This window comes from Podarcis muralis, chromosome 3, assembly GCF_964188315.1.
Source record: "Podarcis muralis chromosome 3, rPodMur119.hap1.1, whole genome shotgun sequence".
NCBI classification, from domain to species: Eukaryota; Metazoa; Chordata; class Lepidosauria; order Squamata; family Lacertidae; genus Podarcis; species Podarcis muralis.
Window position 1 is genome coordinate 45,772,143 of NC_135657.1, and position 20,608 is coordinate 45,792,750.

At 42.7% G+C, this 20,608-nt stretch overlaps 1 protein-coding gene across 5 annotated transcripts in view; it reads left to right on the forward strand.

Annotated features, from left to right (window-relative positions):
- Positions 1-702: 702 nt before the first annotated feature.
- LYST (lysosomal trafficking regulator) overlaps positions 703-20,608 on the forward strand; it is a 77,236-nt gene continuing 57,330 nt past the window's right edge. For 3 of the 5 annotated variants that reach the window (XM_028724079.2, XM_077925778.1, XM_077925779.1), the window contains exons 1-8: positions 707-923; positions 10,249-10,332; positions 10,597-10,795; positions 11,365-11,455; positions 12,550-14,635; positions 14,958-15,903; positions 17,223-17,384; positions 19,285-19,441. In XM_028724079.2, the coding sequence (XP_028579912.2) occupies positions 10,604-10,795; positions 11,365-11,455; positions 12,550-14,635; positions 14,958-15,903; positions 17,223-17,384; positions 19,285-19,441 (3,634 nt within the window). In that variant the 5' untranslated portion in view covers positions 707-923; positions 10,249-10,332; positions 10,597-10,603. Of the gene's footprint in view, positions 924-10,248; positions 10,333-10,596; positions 10,796-11,364; positions 11,456-12,549; positions 14,636-14,957; positions 15,904-17,222; positions 17,385-19,284; positions 19,442-20,608 lie in introns of all 5 variants that reach the window. The other 2 variants (XM_077925780.1, XM_077925777.1) reach the window with 2 other exon arrangements.

Genomic DNA, 20,608 nt, shown 5'->3' on the forward strand with positions numbered 1-20,608 from the left:
TAATTTAGATTCTAAAGCATTCTAGAGGATGCTAGTTCATTTGCAAACAAGAACTGCCAATAAGGAACGGGGGCTTTCAGGCAGGTCCAGGGAAATGCAACTCTAATGGGACTAGAGATGTAAAAGACGGGAAGTAGCAGAGGAAAGGAGTGGAACGAACGAATGAATATTGAACGGTCACTATTTGTTCACGGTAATCGGTTGTTCTGGTCAAAAACAAGGAAACAACTTCCAGAGAGGTACAGCCGTGTTATTGTGTGTAGCAAGAACAACAAAGAGCCATGTGGTGCCTAACACACTAATAATAATAATAATATAAAAAAATGAAACAAGTTCTTCTGAACTAGAGTCCACTTCATCCCTCTTCAGGAGGGGAAAGAAAGACATAGACGAACAGTGCTGAAGTTAAGCGAGAAGGATGCAGGTATATAATGGCTTGTAAGGGGAGAAAGCCAGGCCGGTGCAATTGGGTCAGAAGAAGAAAAGACACCAGGAACGCAGAAGTCAAAAGCTGGAACCCGGAGATTAGTGCTCGGAGCAGCGCGAGATGACACAACGCAGATTTCCAGCTACTGCTGCATAATAAAAGGGTTTCCCTTCACACAGGTCAAGGTTCGGAGCTGCTGTTCCCATTGGTCCTTGGGTTGCACGTGATAAAAAAAAAATCCCAGGGGCAGGTTTGCGGAGTGAGCCTGCGCGGCTTAATCGGTGGTTTTGGGTTCGTGTTGCTTCTTCTGCAGCAGCAGCGGCTGGAGGGGGCGGGCTCTCGGGTTTCCTTGGCGACTTGAAGTGCCAAGGAAGGGAGGGCTGGAGGCGGCAGGATTGCTCTCTTGCCATGGGCAGCAGTGCTCGGCCGCCGCCGCCGCCAACGGGCTAAGAGCGGGGCTGGCGGAAGGCCGGGCTGGGCGAGGCGGCAAGAACAGGTAAGGCTTGAGAAGGAAGTGCAGGTGCTCCGAAGCAGCTGCGGCGGCTGTGCGGGGCCCAGCGAGGAGGGGAAGGGGAGGCACCCGCGAATGTCGCTGGTGGCACGGGCAGGGGTGGCTGCTCCGCCGCCGCCACGCTTCCTTCTCCTTCCCTGCCCGCTCTCCGATCGCTTTGTTTCAAGGCAGCCCTTTACTCTCTACCCACACCCTTCACCCTCTCCACTGGTGCGCTTACTGCGGGGGGGGGCACAGCCCATGACTTGGTGGGGGGATGCCAATTCCCCCCCAAACACACACACACACACACACACACACACACACACACACACACACACATGCACCCTTCCTCCATTGCAGGGATACTCCAGTCTGGCTGTTGCAATGGACGGGGCGGGGGGAGCGGTGCAAGGTTGCCAAATGTTTCTTATCTTAGTCAAGAGCTTCTCTTTTTCCTTCCTTAAAAAAAGTCCTGCCCGCCAGGTATCTGATGGGTTCCCTTCTATTTTAATGCATCTCTTCGGAAAATAGGTTTCCTTTGTGGCTGAGTGCATGTTTCGATGTGGCCAGTGGTAACTTTCGTTTTGGGGCTTTTGAATTTTTGCATGGACGACGTACCGCATCGATCGCGTTTGCATTTACGTGGAAGGAGTTTCTCTCCCGCCCCAACCCTCCACCTCTTGATCCTGTGGTCGCTGCTGTCTCTCTGGTACATTACTAGCCTTGAGATACAGGGTCCTTGCTAGGCGGCTGATACTCTAGGCTGGCATCAACTCCCCCGCGTCTGTCTCTCGGCATCAGACGGCAGGAGCTGGAGGGACGGCACTGATAGTAATTAGCCTTAGCAGCGCCCAAGTTGCGTGCAGAGGGGAAACAGTGCGTGAGTCTCATTAACCAGGCAGCAGAATCCAGCTACCAAGTGTGGGAGAGGACTTCATGATAGTAAACAAGCTTCACTGGAAGCCTTTTGTCAGAAATGCAGCTGTTTCTTGAACTTTTATTTTTGGACAACTGCTCAAAAATGTTTTGTTTTTTTATTGTCACTGTCAGTTTTCTTAGCCTCCATGCTACATTTTTACTTTGGTCTCCTCAGGCACTTAGGAAAACACACACCCCACCCCAGTTCAGTGTGAACTAGTGGTTCCTACTGGGTAAATTTTTCTTTGGCTTTCTGCCACAGATAGGTCAAAGAAAATAGTAAGGATTAGGACCATGGGAGCCTCATATTCAGCTTCGAGGTCTAGTCTTCAGCACTACAGAATTGTCTGTCAGCACTGTCAGTCCAATATGAGCAGGGGCCAGTTGCCTGCAATGAATTGGTGTGGGCTGACACTTGCCTCCTCAGACCCAAGTTTGATTCAGTCTGCTGCAGGTTAAGGTGGTGCTTGCTGAAGGAAACCGATGGGACCTTAATCTTACAAAACTTGTATGCTGAGCTCTGGGGCCAGACTCAACACATCTGAACTACGAGGGTGTCTTTTATTTTTATCATAACTTCGTGAGGTAGGTTAGGTTGAAAGGTAGTGACTTGTGTAAGGCTAAGTAGGGATTCTAAGCTATTTTCTTAGGCCGAAGCCCAACATTTTATCTCCTGCATCATGCTGCCTCAGACATTAGAGTTTGTTTTTAACCTGGATTTTGAATAATTAAGGCATATGATCAGCTTGATTATATCTGGTGTTGTATAAGAGACACATCCAGTATTTTGAGATTATTTGAACTGATAAAGCATCACACTGACAAGCCCTGTTGTTTAATTTTCCCCTGTGTTGTGCAGTAATTTACAAGCTATTGACAAGCTGTTTTAAATTGCAGTCTTTTCCATCATACAAATTTAATGTGTTCTTCTGCACCTATTACCTACTGCTGTCTCTTCTAGAAACCACATTCTCATAATGTATTATTTGTTATAGAGGTGTTATGCATATGAAAAAGTATACATGTCCCTACTCACAGGCTATAATAAAGTGTTGAAATCACATTAGCAGCTTTCTGCAGTAAAATTTTTCTTGGATAACTTTAATGGGATTGTTCAAAAGATGAGCTGTAAGTTTAAGACTACTCAAAGTCCTGTAATGATAGTTCTGTTATATTCATAATTTTTATCTTAATGAGTTCTAGCACATGTACCCAGTACCTTTATAGTTCTAGCACATGTAAAAGGTAAAGGACCCCTGGTTGGTTAAGCCCCATCAAAGGCAACTAGCTTCTCAGTGATGGTGGATGAGAAAGATGAGAATTCTGCTTTATTAATTGTACTGCAGACAAGCTAAGCTGGAAAAAAAGAGAAGCCTCCTAATGTTTGCGTTATAAACTGTTAATGGATTTCCCCTCCTATTAAGCTGAAGTTAGTGTTTCTAGTTTATTCTTCCCATCACAATGTTTTTGCAGAATCTTGGGTAGAGATCTTTGAACAACCAGTTCAAAGGCTACTTTTAAGCTAACCTCAGGAGTTTCCATTACATCCTAGTCTATTTAAATCTTGAAAGATCTTTAAATCTAGATTCTGACTTGGAAGTTAAAGTTGTTGCAGAATGCAGTTTAACAGAAAAGGTCAAAATACACTTTAAATAGCATGTGTAGAAAGGCAATGCGCAGTACTGTGTAGCATTTTATTTATAGAATCATAGGCTTGGAAGGTACACCAGGGGTCATCTAGTCCAACCCCTTGCAATGCAGGAATCTCAGCTAAAGCATCCGTGACAGATGGCCACCCAACCTCTGCTTAAAAGCCTCCAAAGGAGAGTCCACAACCTCCTGAGGGAATCTGTTCCGTTGTTGAACAGCTCTTACTGTCAGAAAGTTTTATTTGAGTCTGTTTTGCCTAGTAGGAATTATGAAATGGAAGTACATTTCATTATGTAGCGAACAATTAAGTAAAACACGCTGAAGTAGCCCCACCATACAGTAAATGATAAAAAGAAGATATTTAAATGGGGTGGGGGGAGGAATGCTAGTGTTTCAAGTCAAATAACTTTTGCTGTAGGTGCTGGAAGTCAGGTATCAAAATAAGCAACTACTGATGTTGAATGTACAAGGGAGAAACACAAATGTGCAACTGAAAGTTGTATATAGTTTGTTTGGTACATGCAAACTCCCAATTTCCTCTTGCAGAAGGTAGGTGAGCTACATAAGGATATGAAAGAAGTAACCTCTCACCTCATCACTTATAGCAAGTACATTGTATGTGCTTTTACCCGAGGTCAAAATGTGTGGCTGGCCAGATGCACTTTGCAGGAGAGAGCAATCCACAATATGGGGACCATCACAGAAAATGCCTTCTCATGCACTGGAACCCCATGAACTTGCCAGCAGGTCTTCCCCCTGCGGTTCTCACCTGGCCAGGTTTATATGGGAAGAGGCATTCAGTCACATATTTGGATGTCAACATAAGCAGTAAACCAGGGATGGGGAACCTGTGGTTGCTGGACTACAACTCCCACCATCCCTGACCATTGGCCATCCTGGCAGGGGCTGTGGTGGATGTCCAGCTCCATCTGGAGGGCCACAGGTTTCCCATCCCTCCACTTAACCACAATATAACTTGAGGTACAAATAGGGCTATGTCCATCTCTGAGGCTAATATAGGAGTTTTGTCATAACTGTATTAGGACATCATTTTCTAATGAAAGGCTACACTGAGATTATTTTTAGGAGTGTGAAAACTAAACTTGAGATTTCCGTGGCGTTGGTATGATGGCTTTGTATTCTGAAGCTGATGAATGTTCATTCAGAGCTGTTTCTATCTTGTTCAACGCTATTAAATTTTGTTTTAAAAAGCATACTGAGGATTATACAAAATTGAATTCATTTTTTAGCATATAATTATATATATATGCCCAATACAGATCTATAGTATCCAGTGCTAATAAACACGTCATGTGGCAATGAATGAAGGTGCCACCTATTCAGAACATCTCAGAGCTGCCCTATACTGACTCAAACCATTGGTCCATTTAGCCCAGTATTGCTGCCCTAACTGCAGCAGCTCTCTAGATCCCCCCCCCCCATTCTTGCTACCTGCAGCTCTTTAACTGAAAATTCCAGGGATTAGAGTGGGACCTCATGCATACAAAGCCTGAGTTCTACATGATAGCTTGCAAGCCTTTTTGGTTAAGCCTGGGTTATCTGTATTCACATATAAAGAGGACTAGTGGCCCAAGCAAAAGGGGCACATGGGTAGATATTTAGCCTCACCACAGTCTCTTTTACAAAGTCACTCTCCTCTGCCAGTCCAAGCTGGGTTCTGATCTTGGATGTCTTTCCTTCCTGAAGGAAAAAGCTGCAGCAAAGTCTCAACTTCCACTTTCTATATACTTCTCTTATTCTAAGAACCAAACTCCAAATTCCCCTGGGAAAATGTGATTGGGGCAAACCCAATTTAAGATTGTTCCTAGTTGCATGTAGTTAGGACCCACTATAGTTGAGTTGCATTGAATGATTTGGTTTGCTGCTTTTTGTTCCGGTTATTGAAAGGAACATAGCCAAACCGTTCTCTGTACTATTTTGATACATTTTGGAGGACTTGCTTGCACACTTATTTGGGTCGCAAGAAAAAGTGGCAAATGCTATTACAAGTTTTACACTGTTGCAAGTTTCTCCTGGTGAGATACAAGAGGTTATAGATGTGATTCAAGTCTCTCATTTCATTGGGGTTATGGGGAACATATTAGTTACCTTTGATAATCTCAGGGGTGTTATACTTGGTACAGAGGAAGTGACTGTAATTGGGTATATTATGAATTGTTATAGAGTTAAATCCTATATAGGTTTCACATGTCTCGGAGGACTGATATGTTGCATCCTTAAGGGTTCTTTTTTCGGCTGAGACCCAATCTTGTGAAACTAATAATAATCCTAATAAAACAAGTGTGTTGTCTGTGTGAGAGCCCTTGAAGCAGGGGAGATGGGGGCTGTAAGAATTGTACAGCTCTGTTAAGGGTTGTTTTGAGCAATAATAGAAGTTGCAATAATTATGCTCCAAACTACAAGAAAGCAATGGATCCAAACTACAAGAAAGAAGATTCCACCTAAACATTAGGAAGAACTTCCTGACAGTAAGAGCTGTTCAACAGTGGAATTTGCTGCCAAGGAGTGTGGTGGAGTCTCCTTCTTTGGAGGTCTTTAAGCAGAGGCTTGACAACCATATGTCAGGAGTGCTCTGATGGTGTTTCCTGCTTGGCAGGGGGTTGGACTTGATGGCCCTTGTGGTCTATTCCAACTCTATGATTCTATGATTCTATTCTATGCTGGTAGATTTCCTTTTATTGATTTTTAGTACAGGGTAGCCTTTTTCTGTCCAGAATGGGCTAAGAAATGGACTGTAACTGGCTGGTGTCCAGATGAGCTGCCTTAATATCTTCCTGTGCCTTTAATCATGTTTAGATTACTTCAGTGTGACTTATTTAGAAAATGTTCACTGATGCAGAACACATTTGGCTGCATGTACTGTATTGGTCTGAATAGAAGCCTCACTTTTTTTTCCAAATTTTGACCGTAAAAAGTTAAAGTGCTGTTTAAATTCACGACCTTACAAAAATTGACTTTTATGATATCGCTGCTGAAACAGACATACAGTAAAACGGAATGGGTGTGAGTGCGTGTGGAATTTTAAGGGAGCGGCTTATATTCGGGTATATTCCCCCCCCCCTCCCCATGGCTTATATTCAGGTGCGACTTATATTCGGGCCAATACTGTATTGAAGGAGATCTTTGCTTTGAAATCTGTTGGTGGCACTCTGCTAATATTCTGATGGAGCCTAAAGTAATGTGTTTGACATATGCTATATAAGTTTAACTGGATAGACATCTGACTGCTTAATAGGCTGGCTGTCTTCAAGTGGCATAAGTCCACAAATTAGATCAGAGGTGGGCTGAAAGGTATTTGAAAGGATGCTACTGGGCAAGAAGAGTCATGAAAATGTTATAGTTCTGTTTGATCTAAAGCTTTGTTTTATTATATTTTCCCCCTTCAAAGGACTTTGGGGAGGAAGCAATGTTGCTTTATGGGTTCTGCTTTGAAATGTTGGAGTAGATGGGAAAAAACTTGCCGAAGGCTGCTGTATTTTTAAACCTGTGTAAAATACAAATAAACACTTTCCTTTTATTATCTTCAGGTATTGGATAGTAGTAGTATAATGTTGGATAGCAGTAGTCATGTATATTTTTGAGTTGTGAGCCACCTCGCCTAGTCTGTCTTGTCTCTCTCTCCCACCCTCCCTCCTTCATAGGGCATAACTTAATTTCATGTTGCTCTTGTGGTCTGTTAATGCACAGCTCCATGGGCAGGCCCTCTTTCTCTCTCTCCACAGTCTGGTTCAAATGTTACTTGACTTGAAAAGTTAAAATTATAGACTAAAGTATATTTTAAACCTATGGTTTAAAGTTTAAAATAACCTATGGTTTATGGTTATTTATGCCTCACTCTTCCCCTAAGCTATCCTTTATGTGGCAATAAACGGCTCCCTGCACTGAAAGGCAAGTGAAAACTGTGAGGAATTGTAGATGCAGTTCAATGAATGAATAAATTTGCAGAAGGTTCCAATTTGGGAAAAACTTTCCCTCAAAAAAGGTTGATCCTTGTATTTTCCCAAGAGGTTGCTGTAAGAAGTAACTGAATGGAAGTCGAGTGGGCCTTCCGCTGCCATGGGCTAATGTGATTTGATTAACTTTGGGTGTGTAAACTGTGTAATGCTGGATATTAGCAGTTTGTTTATATTTCTGACTTGTGAGCCACCAGCCTGGAGATCTTAGAATAGACTTCTTTCCCCTTCAAAAGAATGCTGAGCATAAACCAGCTATTGAAATCCTTGTTGGAGCCAGACTCTGTATCCCATCATATTTTTAAAATGACAGTAAGGCAAGCAGAGCCAGCTGAAGGATCACTCTGTGTTAAATAAATAAAGCATAAACCTTTATAGCTTCCTTTTAAAATACAGTAATGCTTTAGTGTGGAGAAGACAGTGTTTACATTGTCTTAGGATTTCTTGGCAGACCAGAATCGGGGAATATGCACTCCTGGTATTTACTAAGCAACCCGCTGCCATCTATTCTTATACCCATCCCCAAACTTGTATTTTGGCCTCTGTATGGTGATAGCACTAGGTCTGAGTATAATCAGCCATATGTGTTGCATTGTTCTCATACTTCTCAGTCAGACTTGGGTGCATTAAAGTGTTTGTGTGTGGCTTGAAATGTGTTCTTCTGCTGAAACGCTTCCCGGCAGATGAACTCACCATATAGTTGAGCCCCTTCGAAGATTAGCAGTTGGTCATGCAAGCACTCCTGTCATCCTAGAAATCCACTTAAACACCTACGCACACCCACCCACCAGGGCCTCTTCTGATTTGGAAAGCTAAGGAGACATGCATTGAAAAGCGTGGGATGAACAAATGACTAATGGGAAGATGTGCAAACATCCTGCAAGCAAATCAGGATGGATGTTCATTTTCTTACAACCACCCTAGAAAGAAATCTGAACTAATGCTCAGTGAAGTCCATATGTAATCTAATCTTGATGTAATCATTGTGCAGAGAAATCAGGGTGAATATTCAGTAACGCTCCTGTACTTTGTTTTCCCAGAATGTAGGAAAGGGTTGTGGGGGGGGGGGGGGGAGAAAGAGCCATTCTTCTTCTGTAAGCAAGTATCTGTGAGGTGTGTGCTTGGTTTAACTTATAAAGATGCAGAAGAAAAAAACATGTTAAAACATGTTAAAATGGTAAATCTGTACTCCTTTGGGAGTCAAGCAATCATTAATGTTTTATGGTTAGGAAAAAGCATTTCCGGTGGATCGTTGTTTTGCTATGGTGTCTTCCTTTGCTGTTGTTGCAATTATGTATGGCGGTCTAGAGTGCAGCAAATAGGTTTGTTTCTTCCTTCTCGATTGCCCGCCTCTCCCAGATTAGTCGTTATTTGGTAGGAAGAATCGATGTGATTGGCCCCATGCACAGGTTTCCATGCTTCTCATGCCATAATAGTAATATCTTGGAGCTGGGGAGAAGTAGCTCTCATGTTGTTTTAGTAATACGTACTTCCAAGACTTATTGAGTTCAGCAGGGGACAGTTAAGCATTTGCCTAACTTGCCTATTGTTGATGGATCTGAAAAGTGCTTGGCTTTGGGTGTTATGATGTAGAGCTTCAAACACATTAGCCTGTTTCAGGTAATCATCTAAAGTCCAGGTGGTTGCAAAAGAACTGTGGCTAACCTCAGGGTTGCATGTTTCCTGCCAAACTGTAGCCTATTCTTACTCGAGCTACTTAAAATAAACCAGGGTATCAAACTTTATTTGTGATAATCTAAATTATGGTTTAGATATACTGGCTCAGCCAGGCCACTAGCTATCAATCTCATGAATTTTCTGAGTATTTTCTGAGTTAAGCTTTCAGCCACATCCATAGGCATTTGGAGGGGGGGGGGGAGGTGTCCAGGCACAGCCTAATGTTTAAAAAGACAGTAAAGGTGGTGGTGGGGATCTAGGGAAGCAGACAGAGAGGCAAAGGCAGAATAAAAAGGCTGGAGTGGCTCTGGAATGGATCAACTTCTGCCTGTGTCTCTGAAAGTAGTGGTAGGGTGATTGGCTCCAGCTATGGCAGTAAGTGAGGAGGGACTCCCTCTTCAGCTGGCAGAAGCTCCAGATCCATTCCAGACTTTTCCTTCTGCCCACATCTGTCTCTGTCTCAAGGCTCTGTCTCCATCTGAAGCCTGCTGGCCACCTTTGGTGGAGGGAGATCTGTGGGGATGAGGAGCTTCTCTTGTGATGTGCAAGTGAGGAGATGGAGTCACCCCACCCCTGGCCCTCCAGATTTGCAGTGCCATGCCTCGTTAGCTTGGCATGGGTCTTTTCTCTGTTGGAAAAGTTACTTGTTTGGACTCCTTGGCCACTCTTGTGATTGTTTTCTTTTTAATCATTTTGCATCTTTACCTCTTCCTTATTTGTTTGTTTTATTTCCCCCTTCTTCCTTCATTGAAATGCACACTCTAATGAAATGTGCTGTGCACGCCTATGACCACAACCGTAACACTTTGCAAGAGATGGAAGGGGAAGAAATATGACAAGGAGGAGTTGCACTGGGAAAGTTAAGAACTCCTCCTCACTGGTCTAAGATCCCATTTAACTTTTCTTTCTTTTAACATTGCATTGCTTTCTGATGAACTTTCTGTCTAACTCTGAGCATTCTTGCTATCACTGGGTGCTGCTTGCTACTGTACACAGATGCAGGTGGTAGAAAGATGGAAGCAGGAGAGCGAACTATATGGCTGAAGTGGGATTTAGAGCTTAGGCATTTTGTTTTAACTTCTGGATTTTTGCTTTGTTTTGTTTTGCAGGTTTGCTGCAGGAGGGCATACCAATAATTGACCTATTTAACACTTCACAAAATATCATAAATGAGAGAGGAAGTTTAATCTCTGGTGAGTCTTGGATTTTGGGAGCATTCATTTCTACAACTGCATATCAATGGCAGATCACATTGTTAGAAAATTTCAGAGAACAAGGCAGTGTATCAGTAGCAAATAAATTGTAATTTCTTGGAAATTAAGTATGGAGTCATCCAGTAAAACTGGGTTGATTTAAGTGGCCTCAAAAAGTAGTAATTGTGTTGTTTCAGCTCCTGCAAGCTAGTTGTTTCTTTAACGTTCTCTCTCTTTCTTTCTCTCTCTCTCTTAAATATATAGCTCAGACATGAGCAGTGATAGTAACTCACTGGCACGTGAATTTTTGTCAGATGTCAGCCAGCTTTGCAATGCAGTGGACCAAAGGGTGGAGGCCAGGGAGGAGGAAGAGGAAAAAACACACATAGCCGCACTGGGGCAATACCTTATCCAAGGTCGTGGATTCATTTTGCTTACTAAACTTAATTCCATACTTGATCAGGTAATACTTTCTTTTTCATAACACCTGTAATAGATTTGGCTCGATACCCATCTTGCATTTCAAAGTGGCAAAGTAGCTGTTTTTTAAAAAATGTCAGACCTTCAGTTACAACGTTGGTTTTGGCATGTGTGTAGATTAAATGCTAGTTTAACTTTCTAAATGAATTTATCTTACCAAGGGCAGTTAAGTTATAAAAACCAGCATTCTAATTGTTCTTGCCTCATGCCATGCTTCTCCAAACCAGCAGAAGTGATTTGTTTTTTCCGTTGAATAATACTCTTCTAGGAGCGAGGAATTATTTCAGCTTGGAAAGTTTTATTACAAGGATATGCTAAATACCTACATGCCCTTAGATTAGTTTGCAGCCTTTTAAGCCTGACTCTCACTTGGCTGAATTTAAAACTTAAATAATGCTGTTGGTGTGTCACACTACAGAAATAAATGTTGGAGGCTTTGGAAAAGGTATTAAAATGAAAGCAAAGAAGCTTTAAACCAAATGTTTTGAATCTGTGGTGGATAACAGTTTCTATCTTTCCGTAAAGATAAGCAAGCCTTTGTTTCCTAAACAGGAACTGACCTGTCGCGAAGACCTCCTTACTCTCCTCCTCTCACTTCTGCCACTAGTATGGAAAATACCTGTACAAGAAGAAAAGGCATTAGGTACATGTTCTTTACACTCATGAAGAAATGCCTCTTCATTCTTTAAGATATATACTTGGATATTTGTTCTGAATTTTGGTCGTGTCTTTTAGGGTTGTAGCCAACATGGCGCTACATGAACATTCTGTGAGTGCAAGGATTTCCTTCCCCTCTCCTCCGCCTGCACACTCCCTAAATATGTTTTGCAGGTTCTCCCAACCCCCTGGAGCCAGGTTTGTGGAAGGCACAGTAGGAGGAGAGGGGGTGGGAAATGCCCCATTGTGCAAGCAAAAATCCCTGCACTAACAGGATGCTTAAATGGGAAACTGCCCTGAATTTCCCATATCTCATATGCAAAGTGGTAAAATCTTAGTTGTTTATTTTTCTATGCACATAAATAGCATTATTTTTCTGCAGATTATGTATGTATAATTGCAGACTCTTATGAGCAATGTCACAGAATAGATCAGTTGAAATCAATGGGTTGTATCCAGTGATGTCCATGTAAGAGCAGAACAGAGCAGCGGGTCTTCTCCTTCCCTCTGCATTGCCCTGAATCTGTTCTGGAGGGTTTGGATATCCCCTCCAAAGCAGATCTGAATAGGAGTATAGGGTGCTGCATAGGAGAGGAAGGATAATTCTGCTGCACAAGTGGAATTCTGCTTACAATACATTGGAATCGATTAAGTGGACTTAAGTCACTTGGCTAGGATTGGATATTGCCCTAAAGCTTCCTGTATGCACTTTTTAAAGTGCATGAATAACCTGCACTGCAGCTAGGGCACTGATTCAGAGAACATAGAACATTCAAGGACCTGAAAATATTTGCAAGTATACGTATCAAATGTGAGAGTACAACTGTATAATGGTGTATTGGGAGTGAGTTCCGTACATCCTCTCCACTTTGTGTAGGACCTAGGTGATGGTGCACAAACATAACTGGGACCTGCTTATCTATGTAGGCCTCAGTTCATCTTAAAGATTCTTGGTGTAGTTGCTGAGGCCGTATGAGCCCAAGACTTGCATGTATAACTTTATACTCCTGGATCATGTTTAGACTGGCTCCGAGGCTCCATAGTTGAAATCATCTAACTGTAATTTTTGACTCCCGACAGATTTTAATCTGCCCTTCTGTGTTGATATATGCTTGACCAAAGAGGCAACTCCAGGTTCTCTCAAATCTACTCAGGAAAAAGAAGATCTAGAAGAAAATCCTCATCTGTCTGCCCAGGTGTCTGTAAAATTAAGCTCCCGGAAAAGTAGACGACAGCGCAAAACTACTCATCGCTATTCTGTGAGGGATGCAAGGAAATCCCAGCTATCCACCTCTGATTCAGAAGGCAATTCAGATGAGAAGACGGCCGTGATTATGAAGCACAGGAGGTCCCAAATCCTGCAGCCTTTTCTAACAAACCCACCTAAGGAACAATACATTACAGGGAAAGGCAGCTTTCTAGAAGCTGGAGAAGTCCAGAGTTGTAATCTCAGTAGGGAGCATCTAGGTGACTCTGAACAGGTTATTCCAGTGAAAAAAATCAGTTCTGAGACTTCAGAGGAGCCAGCTTCACCACCTGTCAGCTGCCAGGACAATTCTCCCTTTGACTTGTGTCATGTCTTACTATCGTTGCTCGAAAAAATATGCAAGTTTGATATTTCTGTGAATCACAAGTCGGCGCTGGCAGCAAATGTGGTGTGCACACTAACGGAACTTTTGTCCAAACTTGGAGACTGCTACAGTGCAAGCAGTACTGCCGAAAATGAAGCCGTTTCCTCAAGCTGGGCAGAGGAATCAGTTGCCCTGGCTCAGAGGATGCTCTTTAGGACAGTCTTGCACCTGATGGCTGTGGATGTCAACAACGCTGAGACCATGCCTGGCAACTTAAGGAAAAATCTAATTGATTTGCTTAGAGCAGCTTTAAAAACTAAATGTTTGCTGGAAAAAACATACGAGCCTTTTGCTTCTGGGCAAAAGGGAGCTTTACAGAAGGGAATTCATGGCAGCCTCGCCATCTCAAGATACCGCCACAGAGCCCTTCTTTTGCCGGAGTTTATAGAAGGAGTTCTGCAGATCCTGATCTGCTGCCTTCAGAGTGCTGCCTCCAATCCAATTTATTTCAGTCAGGCAATGGATCTCGCTCACGAGTTCATACAGCATCAGGGATTCAGACTGTTTGAAACCACTGTGCTGCAGATGGAATGGCTGGTGGCCAGGGAAACCGAGATAAAATCAGAAGCATCGGAATACCTCTCAGCCCTCATTAACAGCATCATGAAAATAATCAGCACCATCAAAAAAGTGAAGTCGGAGCAACTTCATCAGTCTGTGTGCACCAGAAAGCGGCACAGGCGATGTGAGTACTCTCACTTCATGCATCACCACAGAGACCTCTCAGGGCTCCCGGTTTCTACTTTTAAGAACCAAGTCTCCAAGAACCCATTTGAAGAAACGCTGGATGGGGAAGTTCATTATCCTGACCGGTGCTGTTGCGTTGCTGTCTGTGCTCACCAGTGTTTGCGGCTGCTGGAACTGGTTTCACTTAACAGCACATGTTTTCAGATCTTGTCCGGTGTCCATAATGTGGGTATATGTTGTTGCATGGACCCCAGGTCTGTAATCACCCCCTTGCTTCATTCTTTCAGATCACAAGTATTGAAAAACTTTCAGCCACATATATTAAGCATCCTTAATAAATTTATATTGGACCAACTGGGAGGAGCGCAGGTCTCTCAAAAACTCACGCAGGCCTCCTGCAACATTTGTACCATTGACTGTGATCAGCTTGCTGAACTGGATGATGTCTTGCATGGGAATGCCACTGACGTTTCCCCATCAAGTTCTTCAACTCCCTATAGGTTTCAAGGAATTTTGCCTAGCAGAGGGTCTGAAGACATGTTGTTGAAGTGGGATGCCTTGGAGGCCTACCAAAGCCTTGTTTTTGAAGAGGACGACAAACTGCGCTGCATGCAGATAGCCAGCCATGTTTGCAATTTGATTCAGAAAGGCAACGAAGTCATTCAGTGGAAACTGTACAATTATATATTCAGCCCAGTGCTCCAGAGAGGTGTTGAATTGGCTCATAACTCTCAACAACTAGGCGTTACTACAGCCATCAGCCAGGCAGGCAGCTACCACAAATGGAGTTTGCCTCAGGAAGTGCTTCAAATCTATTTGCAGACTCTGCCTGCGCTGTTTAAATCCAGGTATGTTAATTTTCTTAATTGTTGGGGAATTGGGCTTGATCAGAGACTCACAGACAAGGCAGGGCAGCAGGGAATTTGGTGAAGGAACAGTGGTGGGACTGCTGGATTGGCACTTACCTCCCTACACTTTCTTCCCTGACACCCTCCTTCTCAGTAAGCACAATAATCATAGAATCATGTTCGCTGACAGGAGGTCAGGTGTGTGGAACTGACCCTCAGTACCAGCTGCCCCTGGCAGAGGTACACAATCGGATACAACCCACAGTATGCTAATTTTTTGGGTTCCTTTTCTATCTAATTGGTTTTCTGCTTTTCTCCACAGAATAGTAAGAGAGTTGTTCATAAGCTGCAATGGAATAAATCAAATGACTGAACTGCATTACTTGGACTCTGTAAGAAGTTATTCTTTGAAAGTGTTCGAAACATTAATATTTTGCCTTGGAGACCAGCAGACGGACCAAGTGATTCCAGACTTAGATATCTTAGACAATGAGCAAAAGAAGTCTGCGTTAGAATTAGGTGCTTTGGTTCATGGGCAGCAAGTAGCTTCAGATGTACCTCAAAGCCTGACCAAATTTTATGCTGGGCTCAAAGAAGTCTATCCAAAGAAGAAGAAATCAGTCAGTCAAGATGTTCACGTCAACATGATAAACATATTTCTCTGTGTTGCTTTCTTATGTGTGAGTAAGGAAGCAGAGGCTGATCGAGATTCCACTAATGATTCTGAGGATACTTCAGGTTATGACAGCACAGCTAGTGAACCTTTGAGCCACAGGCTCCCATGTCTGTCACCAGAAAGTCTCTCTTTGCCTTCTTTGGAACATATCCATAGGGCAGCAGACGTTTGGTCGATGTGCCGCTGGATCTATCTGTGCAGCTCAGTTTTCCAAAGACAATTCCATAGACTTGGTGGCTTTGAAGTATGTCATAAATTGATAGCCATGATTATTCAGAAACTTGCCAAAAAAGGAGCCAAGGAACAAGGCGAGCAGGAGAAGCCTGTTGAAATGAGTAATGAGAGAGGGCAGTCAGATCAGGATAGTCTTGATGAAAATCTTGACGGTGTAGGACAACCTGAATGCCCTTCCTGTGACCATTTAAGAGTGGAACAAAATTCAGCTGATGGCACTGCAACGTTGAAAAGAGCTTTCATGCAGGAAAACGAGTGGTCACTCCAGGGTATAAGACTCTTGGAAGCTCTGCTAGCTATTTGTTTACACAGTGCAAATAATTTCCAGCAGAAGTCAGAAATGGAGTCTCTTCCCCAGGTAACCTGCCATGAAATAATTACATTCATATTGTCATTTAAAAACCATTTTAGAGGTAGGAAGGAAAACAACTACTGTTCTGGATTTTAAAGTTGCATCTTACTTTCTAGATGGCAAGCTGAACTTCCAATGCAGCATTTTAAATGGTACACAGTGGATGGTTCCATTGAAGGAAAACAAGCTGTTGCAGGAATAAGAATAAAGTAATTGGGCATAAAGTGTGAAACGCATCTCCATAGAGAGATCTGGATGCAGTGTTCAGCCTGAGGAAATTTAGTGAAAGTAACCTAAAGATTAGGTGCATTGAGACTTATTCACATGACACATTTCTTCTTGTTTTGTATTATCTTGCCGCTTTTAAGCCTTGAGTGTTGTAATTGGGTGTGTTTTTCATTTACCATATTTTTCGCCCTATAGGGCACACCGGCCCATAGGGCGAACTTATATATATATTTTTTTTGGGGGGGGGGAATAAAGAAAAAGTCCCAAAGAGCAAAGAAGCCATGACAGCGAGCGGGATGGATCCCGCTAGCTGTCCTGGCTTCGTTTTTAGCCTCGGGGCTGGGGGTCCGGGAGCAATGGTGAGGTTGCACAACCTCGCCATTGCTCCCAGAGCTTGCGGGGCTGGGGGCAGGGGGAGCCCAAGCTTCCCCCGACCCCAGCCCCCAGAACGGGTTCCCGCCGGGCTCCCAAGGCTTGCGGATAGCTTCAGCGAAAGCCTGCATTCACCCCATAGGACGCACACACATTTCCCCTTCATTTTTAGAGGGGAAAAAGTGTGTCCTATGGGGCGAAAAATATGGTAGGTTTTCGAACCATGTATAATGTTTTACTATGTATTTATACAGAGTCCTTTAAAAGAGGCCCCATGGATACAGAATACACATGTTCCACTGGGCCTCTTTTACTCACCCTGTATATGCTGGAAGCTACCCAGAGTGACTGGGGCAACCCAGTCAGATGGGCAGGGTAGAAATAATAAATTTATTGCTATTATTATTATTAACCAAATATATATTGTGTGAAATCTACTGAGAAATTAGAACTGTTCAGAGGAAATCATAGTGATCTATATACCACGTATAACATGCAAAAAAAGCACATTATTTATTAATTTCATAAAATTTGTATACTGCTTGGTTGTAAAAACAAAACAAAGACGACCCTCAAAGCAAATATGCTTAGTTCTTGATGTTGTGATGTTGGCAATTGTGAGAAGGCCAGGAATTTAAATAGTGAAGAAACTATAATTGCTTTTAGTACCATTTTATTTAACCAGGACAAGCTTGTAAGCATATTTCCCCCCTACTTGAATGTAGAACGTGTGTGCAGAAGATATATTACTTGAAATGCGGGACCATCTTACAAAATCTAGAATAATGGAGACTGACTTGGTGAAGCCTTTATTTGATTCTTTGCTTCGAGTTGCTTTGGGAACCTATTTTGCTGATCTTGATCATTCTGAAGAGAAGAAAGAAAAGGTATAATGAGATAAAAATGCATGTTTCGTATTGCCTGCTTGCTTGTCTGATAGCCTAATTTATGTTCTCATTATATGTTACGGAACATTAATAAGTGTTATATTTGTACCATCAGTCCTCAGAAACAGTAGGCTCTTTACAAACAGTTCAGATAGCAGATGGGTCAGAATTAGAAAAATCTCTCATAGGGCATAGCGAAGGAGTGACTTGACGGGCATAAGAATAAAGGAGTTGCCTTCTTCTGTATCAAACCTCTGGGCATGGAAAATATAGGGACTAACATAAGAACAGCCCTGCTCAATCAGGACAAAGGCCTATCGAGTCCAGCATTTTGCTTTCCCACAATGATTAAGAAGGCGGCAATAGGAAGCTCACATGCAGGAGACAAGGGCTATTGCTGTTGTCTCCCACCATTGGCATTCTGATACTGGAGGTGGCCCATAGCCATCATGGCTTGGAGCCTTATCTTCTGTGAATTTTACAAATCCCCCTTTAAAGTAATCTAAGATGGTAACCATCACTACATAATTCCGTAGTTTAGGTAAGGGGTAAAGGGACCCCTGACCATTAGGTCCAGTCGCGGATGACTCTGGGGTTGCGGCACTCATCTCGCTTTATTGGCTGAGGGAGCCGGCGTACAGCTTCTGGGTCATGTGGCCAGCATGACTAAGTCGCTTCTGGGGAACCAGAGCAGTGCACGGAAACGCCGTTTACCTTCCCGCTGGAGCGGTACCTATTTATCTACTTGCACTTTGACATACTTTCGAACTGCTAGGTTGGCAGGAGCAGGGACTGAGCAACGGGAGCTCATGCCATCGTGGGGATTCGAACCACTGACCTTCTGATCAGCAAGTCCTAGGCTCTGTGGTTTAACCCACAGCGCCACCTGCATCCCATAATTCCGTAGTTTAGCTATGTGCTATTTATCTTGAATCTTCCAACCTTCATCTTCATTTGATGGCCCTGGGTATGATGAGTGAGGAAGTAAAATATCTCTTTATCCGCTTTCTCTACAACATGCGTTATTATAGACACCTTCACCATGTCCCCCCTTACTCACCTTTTTTTGTAAATAGAAAAGCCGCAAATATTGTAATCTTTACTCAAAGGGAAGTTACTCCAGTCACCTTTTTTGTGCAAGTTTCTTTTCCTTTTTCTTCTGTTCCTTTTCTCATTTGAGCACAAGGCATCCATTTTCTGAAGGAAGCCTCATTGTCTTAAATAGATTCCTTGTCTCTGCTCATTAGCCATGCTGACATCTTCTTGAACTTGGTGCTATCTTTCCTAATCTGTGGTGTGCATTATAGCTGAGCTTCTATTGTTGTGGTTTTAAATTGCCCTGAAGCTGTCTGGAGAGATTCAGCTCTCAACAACGACAGCAACAACTTCTTCTTCTTCTTCTTCTTCTTCTTCTTCTTCTTCTTCTTCTTCTTCTTCTTCTTCCCACTCCCCTAATTTTTTTTTTGGAAGTTCTGAAAAGCAGAACTTGAGGACAGCTGGAAGGTCTGCCTTCTGTTGACTTCAAGAAAGTGGGCAAGTGAGGGAGCTTCATAAGTTGTGGGCCAGGATGTCTATGTGGACTTGAACATGAAGACATTTGGGTTTTGTGTATCTAGTTTATTTGCTGAGTGCAGTTTTCTTGGAACTTCTTTGGATAACTTCATGGTCCGTCTTGTTCTTTCTGCTCTTGTATGTAACTTCTGCACTCTGCACAACAGTTAAACAGTATTCCAAGTGCCAAAATGACAGAACAGCTAGAATCCATAACAATGAAGTAATGGATGTGTCAAATCTTGTCTATTTGAAAATACTTGACTGTGGTCAAATATTCTATGAAGCCCAGAATCTTCTGCAGGTTTTTAACGGATGAGCTTAAACATATAAAATATGCATGTCACAGATCCAGCAGTCTGAAAAGGAACCTGCACCTCAGGCTGGTGATATATCTGAAGAAGCTGAAGAATCCCAGTGCTGTGGCTTTACATTTTTTGCTGAAGAAGAAGGCTATGATGCAGACAGTGAAAGCAATCCTGATGACAGTGAAAGCAAGGATGAAGGTAAGTCTGAACTTAATTTCATGTGATGCACCCATGGTTTTCTCAGATACATCTTGGTTTACGTTCCAGCAGCATTCACATGTGTGCATAGTAGTTTTCCAGCTCTGGTGGTTGAATCATGATTTGATGGTGAATCTTTAAATACAGTGGTCCAGTTCACATGTCATGGTCAAACATAGTTAACATAGTTAACCATGATTGTTCTGATCTCTGCTCCTCCACTTCAGTGCATGGGAAAATGGACCACAATTCCTGTACAGTATTAGCATTATGTCTGTACTGGGCATTGTGGTTTGTTTCACTCCAAACCACTATCAGCAAGCCAAGTACAAACCTTGGCTATTGATCATCATCTCCAGTTCAAGCCAGTGATCGTGTTTCTTTCTCCAGTATAGTAGCAGGAAAGAACAAAGCGGGTGAGATTGTCACACTCATGGTAAACCATTAAATATGGTTACCATGATGTAAGAATACTGGAACCCTGTAGGCTTATTTGTTCTGACAACTTGTACAGATGAATCTGTACTGGTTTTTGGCTGGCTGTCATCTTAAAGTCACATTTGCTGCTTATTTTCACTCATGTTTTGTAGTCTGCTTGCCTGAGTCAGGAGAGAAGGAGCGTGTTGGCAGCATTGCCTATGATCTGCAAAATTAAAAAATATTACTACTGAATCACAGCAGTTGCTGCTGCTGTATTCCTCTGGTTCCAGATTTCTTATAAACTTGTGAAATGAGTAGACAAGTTATAACTCTTGTTTTATTTTGCTCACGGGACCTGTAATTTATTATTATTATTTAATTGATAGTGGTACTGTATTTGAAGCTTTCAGTGTACAGCTCAACCTTTTATAAAGCAGGCGCTTTGTAGGTTATGATTTTCCTTAAGCAGGATGGCACAAAAGTGTCTGCATGCAATAGTGGTGGTGAGGCATAAGCACATCAGTAAATAGAAAGATTAAAAAAATGGATTATTGTAGTGTATATGCTTGTCAATCTGCAACCCACTGCCCGATGAGTCCCTTAGTATATGAACATGCATGGCTTACTTTGTGCATTTCTGCATGATAATTGTATGCTTAAAAAGACCCCGGTTGTCTGAAAGCCACACCAGATCCTTGTTAATTAAAAGTTGGGCAGTAGGGGCAAAGCTCCACAAAATAGGTAGGT